General features: G+C 38.3%; 1 protein-coding gene across 1 annotated transcript; it reads left to right on the top strand.

Annotated features, from left to right (window-relative positions):
* Nucleotides 1-365: 365 nt before the first annotated feature.
* dclre1c (DNA cross-link repair 1C, PSO2 homolog (S. cerevisiae)) lies at nt 366-9760 on the top strand. The gene is made up of 15 exons (XM_044108243.1): nt 366-618; nt 701-752; nt 1720-1804; nt 2644-2703; nt 2784-2839; nt 3491-3592; nt 3725-3797; nt 4104-4244; nt 4654-4755; nt 4868-5004; nt 5080-5134; nt 5219-5307; nt 5673-5770; nt 7284-7370; nt 7992-9760. Exons 1-15 carry the CDS (start codon nt 510-512, stop codon nt 8537-8539), a joined length of 1794 nt encoding a protein of 597 aa, XP_043964178.1. The 5' UTR covers nt 366-509; the 3' UTR covers nt 8540-9760.
* Nucleotides 9761-13498: the final 3738 nt, after the last annotated feature.

The raw sequence follows: 13498 nt of genomic DNA, 5'->3' as shown, positions 1-13498 counted from the left end.
TTTGTTTTGTTTAGTTTTTTCAAATTTATAAGTGTAATAAAAAAACCCTCTTATTTTCAATGTGCTTTTTTACTAAAATAATTTTATTTAAGAAAGTGCTACATCATTGCAACAACCAAAATTAGTCCTCCATACTCATACCAACATAATAAATAATACTTTTAAGAATTGAATGTCCTTATGTGATGGTAATGATTTCAGCTTATTTTCTCACACTAGATTGTTTTGTGTTATTTATTTTTATCCTTTATTTTACGACTTCTGCTTTTTATCCTGTTTTTTAAACGTTAATGATGATTTTAATTTTTAAAAAAGTTGCCATTCACGATATGGCGGACACGCTGAGCAGCACCAAAGACCATTACGCCAGCAGATGGCGACATTCTGAAATCACTTCCTGGTTGGAACGTAGAAGAAGAGCAGTTGAACTGGGCGGACAAACAAACCGAGATGATAATGTTGAAGCAGAACTAACTTGAGGTGGTGTGGATGAACGGTTCGGCTGAGAGATGAGTTCGTTCGCGGGTCGGATGAAGGAGTATCCCACCGTGTCTTTGGACCGGTTCGACAGGGAGAACCTGCACGCGCAGGCTTATTTCCTTTCTCACTGTCACAAAGGTGATCAAACCGGAGAATAGTTTAGCTATTTTCGGCTCTATCGCGTAAACTAATTGACCTTTTGGTTTCTTTTGGGTTTCAGACCACATGAAAGGACTGAAAGGACCTCTGCTGAAGAGAAAACTGCAGTTCAGGTGAGCACATCTTACCTGTCGTCTGGTTAAATATGACTAAATTATATAATTTTTTCCTCTGTATGGTACGTGGGAGCTATTATTAAAAGATATGGAGCCTAAAGAAAACTTTAACCTTGCAGAATGTAACTTTTATCAAAAACCTGTTTTCATATGTTCGTTAACTGTCGTAACTAGAAGTGAAAAATTAGCTCCTCTGGCTTCTCCCAGTGTAAACAACCAATCAGAGCCGGGAGGCGGGTCTTAGCGCTGTCAATCACAATCTCTTAATGTGTAGGCTTGTCACAATAAAAACAATTTCTTGATAATAAATTGTCCCAGAAGTTCTAAAAATAAACGAAAACATTGTTGTTTTGAGACCATTGTTAAGTAATGTAATGGTAACGGCATAATAATGCAAGAAAAGGTTCTCAAAGATCAATGAACTTTTAATTTGAGTGAATATTGAAAACTGGAACTGGGAAACATTTTAAATATCTGAAATAAATAAACAAAACACCAATTAAAATTGATGTTGAAGTCACTGTAAACAAAACTGTCCTTCCTAAAAAGGGATTGTTGTGACCAACGCACCAAACTGAAGACTTTTGTCCTCCAGTTTTTGAAAAACGACAAATCGTTGTAATTTGTGATGTGATTAATTGATTTATTGGGACAGGCCTACTAGCAAAGCTTGTTGTGAATGCTAAGGCTAGAGAGCATGGCCACCAATGATGGTGGATAAACGGTTTTCCTGCAGCAGTAAGTTGTTTCTCCGCCATTAGCACATTTAGCCATGTTTACATGAAGTTGATTGTCAACAATAAGACCCTTTTCCTGGGTCTGATTGGTTGTTTTTGCTGCATTTCTTCAGAGGAGTTTGATCTTTTCTCATATTATTACAGTTTTTTAAAATATGAAAAATAATAACATATTAAAGTATTTAATGGAAGAGTAAATACAACTCACTTCCTGTTTGTGTTTGTAGTCGAACCATCAGACTTTACTGCTCCTTTGTGACCAAAGAGTTGCTGCTAAACAACCCAAAGTACGCCTTCTGGGAGGAATACATAGTGAGTACTTCCCCCTCTGGTCTCAGGTCCAAACCGGTCACTGAGGGCATCCAGAGTTTCCTCCATAAAGCTCGGCAGCAGGGGCAGTCATCCTGAGGCTTTCCGTGTTTTACAGTTAAAAAATGTTTAAAGCTGACAGGAAATTTTGAAATTTCCTGTCAGCTTCACAATTCTTCACAACAATTGATTATTTTGTGTTGGTCTGTTACATAAAATCCCAATATGATACAATCATGGTTGAAATGCTTAAAAGTGTTGCCATATAAACACATCTCTTATAGGAAATACATGAATATTAGTGACGTTTGTTTAGTAGTAAACAGATTTACCTTGAGTTAATGTTATATTTGCGCCATGTGTTATTGGAAGACATTATTACCAATACATAAACACCAACTATAAAGTCTTAAAAAGGCAGGCATAAATAAAAATAAAATTTAAAGAAATATAATTTTTTGCAAGTCAACTGTTTCATTCTAATTAAGTTTTTTGCCATTTTGTTGTTTCACCAAAGAGATTCTTTAACTTTCTTTAACAGTGACAGTTTTTGAAAAATTTATTTTTCTGAGTATTTTTACTGCGCTGTACTTTTACTTGAGTAATTTTATTCTGAAGTATCTGCTCTTGAGTAATTTCTTGGACAGCTACTTTTTACTTGAGTAAAAATATGTAGTAGTAGTAGTGCTACTCTTACTTGACTATAATTTTTGGGAACTCTACCGTCCCCTGTGTATAATAAGTAAACAAACTCAGCCTGGCGGGGTGCAAGTTAAGCTTTGTTACCTGCCAGACTTAAAATACACTTTGGGAATCCACGTTGAGTTTGGTTTCCATCACAGGTTCCTCTGGAGCTGGAAAGCCCAACTCAGATTTCCCTGGTGGACGAAGCGTCCGGAGAGGTCGGTGTGTTCAGGTCCGAAGCTGCAGTATGAGGCTTTCAGCTTTGGTTTCTAACTTTGGGTCTCTGTTTGTGGGACAGAAAGAAGAGATTGTGGTGACGCTGCTTCCTGCAGGTCACTGTCCTGGATCCGTCATGTGAGTAACATCTAGTTTTGTGTCTTCGCAAAGATTTTCTCTAAAAACATTGAAGTTGTGGACAGAAATGTAGTGAAAAGCAGCTAAAAATCCAAAGAACTGCTGATCCAGATCACTTATAAGTGGAGTAAAAGAATGTGTTCAGTCTGAGAATCATTTAAAGAATCTGTTTAGAGATCTGACTGAATGAACAGATTCCTAATCTTGAACAGGTCCCTCCCTACTGCTCTGATCAGATCTCTGAACGTATTCTTTAAATTATTCCTAGTCATCATCAGATCCTTTGTTCTTAGCGCTGAAGCAAAAGAGGAGGAACCCGTTCGGGGTTAGGAATCTGTTCGTTCAGTGTGGGAAACAAAGAATCTGTTTATCATCTGTGTGTGAGAAGTTGAAATGTTGGCAATGTGTTCAAATGAATCTGTTTTGGGAATCAGTTCACCAGTCTGTTCAGATTCAGGAGTCTATTGAACACTAAGTCATGAATCGGATCAGAGTCGGGAATTTGTTTGATCACAAAGGAAACAAAAAGTAGTTGGATTAAGGAGGCGTTTACATCTGACCAGTTAAAAGGTCTACAGGAAGTGGCAGTGATGTATTTCCTGTTTCATCACAGATATCCTCTACATGTCTGCCTTTACCTCTTGTTCCCAGGTTCCTGTTTGAGGGTTGCCATGGAAACGTGTTGTACACGGGGGACTTCCGGCTGGCGGTCGGAGACGCGTCCAGGATGGAGCATCTGCACTCCGGCAGCAGGTGAAGTCAAGACAGGTTTCAAACTTCTGGCGTGTGGGCTGGAAGTGGCCCGTACGCTCCCTCCTTCCGGCCCTCGACTTCATGTGGTTCTGGCTGGGTCTGGATCTTGACCGTCCGCTCCATGTCCCTCAGGGTCAAAGACATACAGAGTGTTTATCTGGACTCCACGTTCTACGATCCGCGCTTCTACCAGATCCCCAGCAGGGTGAGTCATTTTACTTCGCTGCAGCTAATGATGCTAAGTTCTGTTTAGCATGCTAGTGATGTGGGTTGCCATGGATACCAGGTTTTCTCTAAATAAAACAATACGGGCTGTTCTATTTAGTCTATAATCCTTTGGTTCTGTATCGCATGCTTACAATGCTAAGTGTTTGAGGTTTTATTTCCATGCTAATGATGCTAAATGCTTGATGTTCTGCATTTCATGCTAGAAATGGTAAATGTTTGAGGTTGCTAACAATGCTAAGTGTTTGAGTGTTTTGAGGTTTGGTTTTGCTTCCTGTGTTGGCAGGAAGTGTGTCTGAAAGGGATTTCGGATCTGATCGGAAGCTGGATCGGCCAGAGTCCGTATCACGTGGTGTGGCTGAACTGTAAGGCCGCGTACGGATACGAGTACCTGTTCACCAACCTGGGAGACGAGTTCGGCACTCAGGTGAGCCGCTCAGGGATGTTTCCTCATGCAGGAAAAACGTTTATCCTGTTGGGTCAGAGCCCTTCCTGCCACCATTCCTCCAAGGCTGCGGGATCTGTTCAGAGCCTGGGAACCTGTTCGTTTCCATGGAAACGGTCAGAGTCTGGAAACACGATGAGTTTTCCTGATTCTTTTTTGTGACAGAAAACTGGAATCATAAAGGACAAAATTTTCTGGTGGATAAAGATTCACAAAAGTGTCATCCATCCAGCTGTTTGTTCATCCATTCATCCGTTTGGTCATCAATCCATTCATCCATCCAGCTGTTTGCTCATCCATCTGTTGAATCTGTTCAGGATTTTAATTTTAAACATTTTCAATATGTTTTAATATTATATATCTTGTATATATTTTATATTTTCTCCTTTAGATCCATGTCAACAGTCTTGCGATGTTCAAGAAGATGCCAGAGATCCTGAGCTACGTCACCACCGACCGCACCACCCAGATCCATGCCTGCCGGCATCCCAGGGTTTGTTCCACTCGTCTCCATGGCAACTGCATTATATTTTTAACATTTTACAAACTTTTGTTACATTCAATGAAGTTGCAGTGCAGGACTAATGTCCGGTCTTTTACTGCAGGATGAGGAGTTTTTCCAGGGCAACCGGTTGCCGTGTGGTTGCTCGGCAACCGACGGGTCGCCGCTCCGGATCATCAGCATCAAACCGTCCACCATGTGGTTCGGAGAGCGAACCAAGAAGACCAGCGTCATCATAAAGTAAGAAAGAACTGTTCGCTTTTGGGACTGGTAATAAATTCAGTTCAGTTTGGCTAAAGGAAGTCTGTCCTCCAGAACAGGAAGTAGTTCCTACAGAGCCTGTTTCAGCTTCCACTCCTCCTACTCAGAGGTCAGACTTTCACTTTTATCTCCAGCATTGTTTTGGTTTCATTGTTTCAGATGAATGAAGGGATTTTTTTCCTGTTTGTTCCAGATTAAGGACTTCCTGTCCTACCTGCAGCCCGTCAACATTTTCCCAAGCGTCGTTCCGATCGGACGCTCGCTGACCGACGTCACGCAGATGTGAGTTTAAATGCTTTCATGGAGGAAAGTTTTCTGATTTAATTTCTTCCTGTGAGAAAATTTGCTAAGAATCTTCAGTCAGCAAAAAATCTGGAAAAATGGGATTTTGGCTTTTATTCCGAGTCTGGATAAATTCGGAAAGAAACGGAGAAATTTGTGTTCCTAGACTTTATTCCATGTTTTACTGTCCTCCATCCATCAATCATTCCATCAATCCATCAATCACAGTAAAGTCCGAGTCCATCTGCTCCAGGAACCAGACTGGACCCGTCCTGTCTCTGTCGCCAGGGTTCCAACCTCAGGCTGCAGAGTTTTCTTCGCTCTGATGATGATGATGATGATGATGAAGATGTTTGTGTCTCCAGGTTGAGGCTGATGTGCCGGAACCAGCCGGATGAAGCCGGCTTCGTTTACAGACCTCTGGGCGTCCTGAAACGGAGCCGAGCTCAGCGGCCCACTGACGGTGACTCAAAACTGAGTTCTGACCCAAAACTGTTCACACACACAGAACCTGAAGACCGATTCAGGTTTTCCTGTGCAGTTTGGACGTATTTGGGATTTTTATCCAACTGGAAAAATCAACTGTATTCTGATGAGTAATAAATTATTCTGATGATCATTCATCAGAATAATTGATTAATCAACCCATCATTTGTTAGACTAATCGATTAATTGGATAAAAAACTTACCCATTTTGTAGATTTTTATTTAACCACAATATCAGAAATTTAGAAAAATACAAATAAACTTTTTTATTCCTTGTTTAAATAAAAAAATAAACATTTTATTGCCCGAAGTGCAAAAAACAGCTGGATTACCAGAAGTCTTCATATCGCCAACCTGGTTGAAACCAGTTTAATGAGGTCAACCAGTTTAATGAGGTCAACCAGTTTAAATGAGGTCAACCAGTTTGATGAGGTCGACCTGTTTAACTGAGGTCAACCAGTTTAATGAGGTCGACCAGTTTAATGAGGTCAACCAGTTTAATGAGGTCAACCAGTTTAATGAGGTCAACCAGTTTAATGAGGTCGACCAGTTTAAATGAGGTCGACCTGTTTAAATGAGGTCAACCAGTTTAATGAGGTCAACCAGTTTAATGAGGTCAACCAGTTTAATGAGGTCGACCAGTTTAATGAGGTCAACCAGTTTAATGAGGTCAACCAGTTTAAATGAGGTCGACCAGTTTAAATGAGGTCAACCAGTTTAATGAGGTCGACCAGTTTAATGAGGTCGACCAGTTTAAATGAGGTCGACCAGTTTAATGAGGTCAACCAGTTTAATGAGGTCGACCAGTTTAAATGAGGTCGACCTGTTTAAATGAGGTCAACCAGTTTAATGAGGTCAACCAGTTTAATGAGGTCAACCAGTTTAATGAGGTCAACCAGTTTAATGAGGTCGACCAGTTTAATGAGGTCAACCAGTTTAATGAGGTCAACCAGTTTAAATGAGGTCGACCAGTTTAAATGAGGTCAACCAGTTTAATGAGGTCGACCAGTTTAATGAGGTCGACCAGTTTAATGAGGTCGACCAGTTTAATGAGGTCGACCAGTTTAAATGAGGTCGACCTGTTTAAATGAGGTCAACCAGTTTAATGAGGTCAACCAGTTTAATGAGGTCGACCAGTTTAATGAGGTCAACCAGTTTAATGAGGTCAACCAGTTTAAATGAGGTCGACCAGTTTAATGAGGTCAACCAGTTTAATTAGGTCAACCAGTTTAAATGAGGTCGACCAGTTTAAATGAGGTCAACCAGTTTAATGAGGTCGACCAGTTTAATGAGGTCGACCAGTTTAAATGAGGTCGACCAGTTTAAATGAGGTCGACCAGTTTAATGAGGTCGACCAGTTTAATGAGGTCGACCAGTTTGATGAGGTCGACCAGTTTAATGAGGTCGACCAGTTTAAATGAGGTCGACCAGTTTAATGAGGTCAACCAGTTTAATGAGGTCATCTGTTTTGCTCCTGGTTCTGTGTTCAGACTCGAGCAGCTACGACGAGCTGTTCGACGGTTTGGATTTGGCTCCGCTCCGGAAGAAACTGATCCTGAACCAGGAAACCCACAACGGTGCATTTTTATCTTCTTCCTCTTTCTTTTTCACAGTTTTCTGTTACATTTCTTCAACCAAAACAAACATTTTGATTTTGGTTGAAGAATTTATCTCTGAGCAACAAACGTTAGACGAGAACGTTGATTAAATACATTAATAAATACATAATCTGTACATTTATTAGTACACTTCTATAAAATTGTAGCTGTGTAGTTTTAGTACTTTTGCTATGCTGAAAGGATTCGCATCTCTTCAACTTTAGCATGGAATGTATTTATTAGGATAATTTGGGACCAACAAAGTTTAATTCTAATAGGAACATTTTTTTACCAAACTTATGCTCAATCAAGATTGAGTGTATAGAGAAAACCATCAACAAACTGTTAAAATATAACAAGAGACTGTCTCTGTATTCAGTGGATGCTTCTTAAATTAAATAATATTGAAAATCTTTTCAAATTCAAGTAATTTGGCAACTGAAAAACAAAAATCTGATCATTTTTGTGACAGATTTTTGCTCATCAATAGCGAGATTAGAGCAAACAAGGTTTGTTAAAGTACAAATATTAATTATTCTTTTAACTTATTTTGGTTAAATCATGAAAAGGTCGATGTGATTGTTTCTCCTTTAACTGTAGAGATGCCAGCTGAGAGAACAGCGCCCTCTGTGGCCACGTCTTTACCTCTGCTGGCGTCTGATTCGACGTCTGCTGCTCAAAACTACTTCGACTGCACCGAGTCCAACGGCGAGGACGAAGACGACGAAGAGGAGGAGGAAGACGAGGGAAAAGGAGACGTGAGCAAAGCGCCGAAGTGGGAGGATTTCTTTACGGCGGAGCCGCTGAGCGACAGCCAGAACAGCCAATCACATTCACAGACCCCGGATCTGTTCAGCGACGGCGACCGAACCCCGGAGAACCTGGACGCCTTCAGCCTGACGCTGTCCGCCTCCCAGTCCAACCAGTCCTCCCAGAACCTGGACGACACCCTCATCCTGGCCCAGTCAGAACTCGAGGAGCTGCCGGCGTCTCAGGCGTCCTCTGACTTTGACGTCCCGCCGACGCCGGAGTCGAAGGCGCCGCAGGCCGACGAGCTGCTGCAGCTGTACAGGAAATTGGCATCGGGACAGGAAGTGGTCATCAGAGGTCAGGCTGAGCGCGAAGGAGACGAACATCTGATTGGTTGATGGACAGAAGATCCATTGTGGTGTGTTTTTATTTTAGAAAAACAAGTAAGTACACCCTATGATCCAGGGTTCCTGTCACATGGGCTTTGACTAGGCCGTTGAAGCACCTTTATTGACTTTTTTTTTTTTTTTTTCAGCTGATCTGATAGGGCTGGGCGATGCAGCTTAAAATAAATCTTTTTTAAAAAGAAATTACAATTGACTGAAAATATTTTCAAACATATTTAGAAAATATATTTGACTATTTCTTTTTTCACTAGTGGCTTTTATTTCAACAACAAAATGTCTTTGATTGATTACAAGAATAAAGTCACATTTTCAGAATAAAGACCTAATTTTACTATGTGAACATCTTAAAGTTCCTGCTACTGAAAATAACTTGTCATTTTTATTTTTATTTTGAAATAATTTCTACTTTATTCTCATATTGTTGTCTTACTTTATTCTAGTAATAGAAATCTAAATCTTGGCTCTAATGTTTTGTTGTAGATTTGACCTGAATTTAAAGTCGAAGTTAATAAAAGCTGTAAAACAAGATGGCCGCTCTGAGCTCTGAATTATGGAAACCCTATTACATAATTGCTGAAAAAAATCCAAAAATCTAGTCTTTAATTTTTGGATTTAAAGAAAAGTATATAAAAAATTTCAAAACCAAAAATTGGATTAAACTGGTTGATCGCCCAGGTTTAGTTCTGCTGCAGATCTGCTCTTCTATCCAGACAAGCCCAGATCATTATGCTGCCCCCGCCTTACATTGACAGTTGGATGTTCTCCGTTTATCCTCAGATGTTTTCTCTTTCCGGAGGACAATGTTTCAGCATCAAAGCAGCAGGGGTGTACTTATTTTGTCACTGTTCCTGGTTTATTTCTGGGTTCTCTTCAGTGTAAAACGTTCCTGGACTTTGTTCTTCTCTCCGAAAGCGAGACGTTTTCTCATTTCCAAACCACTTTGACCTCATTCAACTGCACTTTGACCTCCTTCCTGTCCTCCTGTACTTGTGCACCCGTCACAACTACATTCCCGCTCAGCTGCCACCTTGTGGTTTTCCTGGCCTCGTTTCATTTAAAGTGGATCAACGGGTGAAAAGAGAGAAACGTTTGATTGTGCAATCGTTACCTTATATGGTTTGATTTAACTGTTTAATTAACTTGTTTTTGTATTTTGTCACATTTCTTTCTAAAGATGTTTATGAGAATAAACCAAGAATAAAAAATCCCAATGTTTGGAATCATGCTTTCAGTTTCAGAAAGCTTCCACAAGGGGGCGACAGAGAGCTGAAAATGTGAAACCATCATGTGAGTATTCAGTTCTTACATTTGTTCCTTTCTAGTGAACAAACTTGTAATCTTTAGTCTTTGTCAGTCATTTTCCAGATTCTGTGGAAGAGAATTAAATGCGGAAATATTCTTCAGGTGATAAAAGGTCGACGTTCTAACTGACTTTATGTGACTCTGAAGGTTCAGTTCTGAGTTCATCACTGGTTTCTAACTGAAGCTGAGCAGATAACTTAAATTTCCTGTATTTACCTTTATTTAGACAGAAGAAGAGTACGTTAGGTTTCGTTGACAGATTTCTGAAAAAAATTGCAAGCAAATGTGTTTTCACAACCACGTAAATGATAGAAACTCAAATATTTAACACAACAAAGTGTAAATAAAAAGGCCATCAATTTAACTTTTATCTTTCTGGTCCTCCTGTTGGTTGGGTTTGACCAGAGGATCATACAATTGGCTAAGAGCTGCTTGTGAAGGCGAAAGTTATCGTAGATCAAAAAAGTTAAGAGGAAAAACAAAATACTTAGATTTTTCTTACATACTGCAATGCATTAAATGAGAAAAGTAGTCAGACATTTAGTTGGAAACGATAATTTGTAATTTTCAAATTTTGAGCAATAAAGACAAGATTTAGGTCACTTCTATAGAAAAGTATGTAGCCAAATTTAATAAGTTCACAAAAAGCTGCAATTAATGCTGGTTCTCACAAGCAGATACATAAAACCGAAACACTGAAAATTTTGTGTTGTAGCCAACATTTTCTAGTGTTAGATTTGTATTAAAGATAAGATGTTTCTATTTGCATCAAACATCTTTGCCAGGGGCTGGAAAAATTTGTATTATGCTTCAGTTGCAGCCAATTTGAATCTAACCTACAATCATAAGTCAATTTATTGTTTACACCCAACTCTTGATCAAATGTTTAACTTTGTGAATGCTTTCAGTAAAAACAAGCAGCCTGTCTGTTGAACCAGGTGGAGATGAACGTGGGGATTTCCTCGACGAAAACGGAGAAATGAGATTGGCTCTGCTAGATGTCTCTGATAACACAAAGGACACCTGCTGCATCTGCTCAACACCAGATAACCGCATTTCACTCACCTCATTCTAAACAGATTGTATGGAGACAGTAAGGCAGTTAAGAGGTGAAAACCAATGTGAATTATATAATCATAGTATAGTATGACGTCAAAAACGTGAAAAATTTGTATGTCGAAAACGTGAAAAATTTTGTCATAGTTTAGTATGTCGTTTTTTTTCCACATTTTCGACGTCATAGTTTAGTATGTCGTTTTTTTCCACATTTTCAACGTCATAGTATAGTATGTCGTTTTTTTCCACATTTTCGTCGTCATAGTATAGTATGTCGTTTTTTTCCACATTTTCGACCTCATAGTATAGTATGTCGTTTTTTTCCACATTTTAGACGTCATAGTTTAGTATGTCGTTTTTTTCAACATTTTCGTCGTCATAGTATAGTATGTAGTATTTTTCCACATTTTCGACGTCATAGTATAGTATGTCGTTTTTTTCCACATTTTCAACGTCATAGTATAGTATGTCGTATTTTTCCACATTTTCGACGTCATAGTATAGTATGTCGTATTTTTCCACATTTTCGACGTCATAGTATAGTATGTCGTTTTTTTCCAAATTTTCATAGTCATAGTATGTATATGGTTTTTTCCACATTTTCGACCTCATAGTATAGTATGTCGTTTTTTTCCACATTTTAGACGTCATAGTTTAGTATGTCGTTTTTTTCCACATTTTCGTCGTCATAGTATAGTATGTAGTATTTTTCCACATTTTCGACGTCATAGTATAGTATGTCGTTTTTTTCCACATTTTCGACGTCATAGTATAGTATGTAGTATTTTTCCACATTTTCGACCTCATAGTATAGTATGTCGTTTTTTTCCACATTTTCGACGTCATAGTTTAGTATGTCGTTTTTTTCCACATTTTCGACGTCATAGTTTAGTATGTCGTTTTTTTCCACATTTTCGACGTCATAGTTTAGTATGTCGTTTTTTTCCACATTTTCGACCTCATAGTATAGTATGTCGTTTTTTTCCACATTTTCGACGTCATAGTATAGTATGTCGTATTTTTCCACATTTTTCGTCATAGTATAGTATGTCGCTTTTTTTCCACATTTTAGGAGTTTTTTGGTATGTCGCTTTTATTCCACATTTTCGACGTCATAGTATAGTATGTAGTATTTTTCCACATTTTCGACGTCATAGTATAGTATGTCGTTTTTTTCCACATTTTCGACGTCATAGTATAGTATGTAGTATTTTTCCACATTTTCGACCTCATAGTATAGTATGTCGTTTTTTTACACAATTTAGACGTCATAGTTTAGTATTTCGTTTTTTTCCACATTTTAGTCATAGTTTAGTATGTCATTTTTTTCCACATTTTCGACGTCATAGTTTAGTATGTCGTTTTTTTCCACATTTTCCACGTCATAGTTTAGTATGTCGTTTTTTTCCACATTTTCGACGTCATAGTATAGTATGTCGTATTTTTCCACATTTTCGACGTCATAGTATAGTATGTCGTATTTTTCCACATTTTCGACGTCATAGTATAGTATGTCGTTTTTTTCCACATTTTCGACCTCATAGTATAGTATGTCGTTTTTTTCCACATTTTTGTCGTCATAGTTTAGTATGTCGTTTTTTCCACATTTTCGACGTCATAGTTTAGTATGTCGTATTTTTCCACATTTTCGACGTCATAGTATAGTATGTCGTTTTTTTCCACATTTTCGTCGTCATAGTATAGTATGTCGTTTTTTTCCACATTTTCGACCTCATAGTTTAGTATGTAGTATTTTTCCACATTTTCGACCTCATAGTATAGTATGTCGTTTTTTTCCACATTTTCGACGTCATAGTATGTCGTTTTTTTCCACATTTTCGACGTCATAGTTTAGTATGTCGTTTTTTTCCACATTTTCGACGTCATAGTTTAGTATGTCGTTTTTTTCCACATTTTCGACGTCATAGTATAGTATGTCGTTTTTTTCCACAATTTCGACGTCATAGTTTAGTATGTCGTTTTTTTCCACATTTTCGACGTCATAGTATAGTATGTCGTATTTTTCCACATTTTCGACGTCATAGTATAGTATGTCGTATTTTTCCACATTTTCGACGTCATAGTATAGTATGTCGTTTTTTTCCACATTTTCGTCGTCATAGTATAGTATGTCGTTTTTTTCCACATTTTAGTCGTCATAGTATAGTATGTCGTTTTTTTCCACATTTTAGACGTCATAGTTTAGTATGTCGTATTTTTCCACATTTTCGACGTCATAGTATAGTATGTCGTTTTTTTCCACATTTTCGTCGTCATAGTATAGTATGTAGTATTTTTCCACATTTTCGACGTCATAGTATAGTATGTCGTTTTTTTCCACATTTTCGACGTCATAGTATAGTATGTAGTATTTTTCCACATTTTCGACCTCATAGTATAGTATGTCGTTTTTTTCCACATTTTCGACGTCATAGTTTAGTATGTCGTTTTTTTCCACATTTTCGACGTCATAGTTTAGTATGTCGTTTTTTTCCACATTTTCGACGTCATAGTTTAGTATGTCGTTTTTTTCCACATTTTCCACGTCATAGTTTAGTATGTCGTTTTTTTCCACATTTTCAACGTCATAGT

The sequence above is a fragment of the Gambusia affinis genome, linkage group LG23 (assembly GCF_019740435.1).
Source record: "Gambusia affinis linkage group LG23, SWU_Gaff_1.0, whole genome shotgun sequence".
Classification (NCBI taxonomy): Eukaryota; Metazoa; Chordata; class Actinopteri; order Cyprinodontiformes; family Poeciliidae; genus Gambusia; species Gambusia affinis.
This window is presented reverse-complemented; position numbering and strand designations above follow the sequence as displayed.

Excerpts from the sequence above, each read along its gene's own strand:
- dclre1c (XM_044108243.1), top strand. The coding sequence starts at position 510 with ATGAGTTCGTTCGCGGGTCGGATGAAGGAGTATCCCACCGTGTCTTTG. Across the intron at positions 2,704-2,783 it reads TGGACGAAGCGTCCGGAGAG|AAAGAAGAGATTGTGGTGAC; the intron begins GTCGGTGTGTTC and ends TTTGTGGGACAG. Across the intron at positions 5,771-7,283 it reads AGCTCAGCGGCCCACTGACG|ACTCGAGCAGCTACGACGAG; the intron begins GTGACTCAAAAC and ends TTCTGTGTTCAG.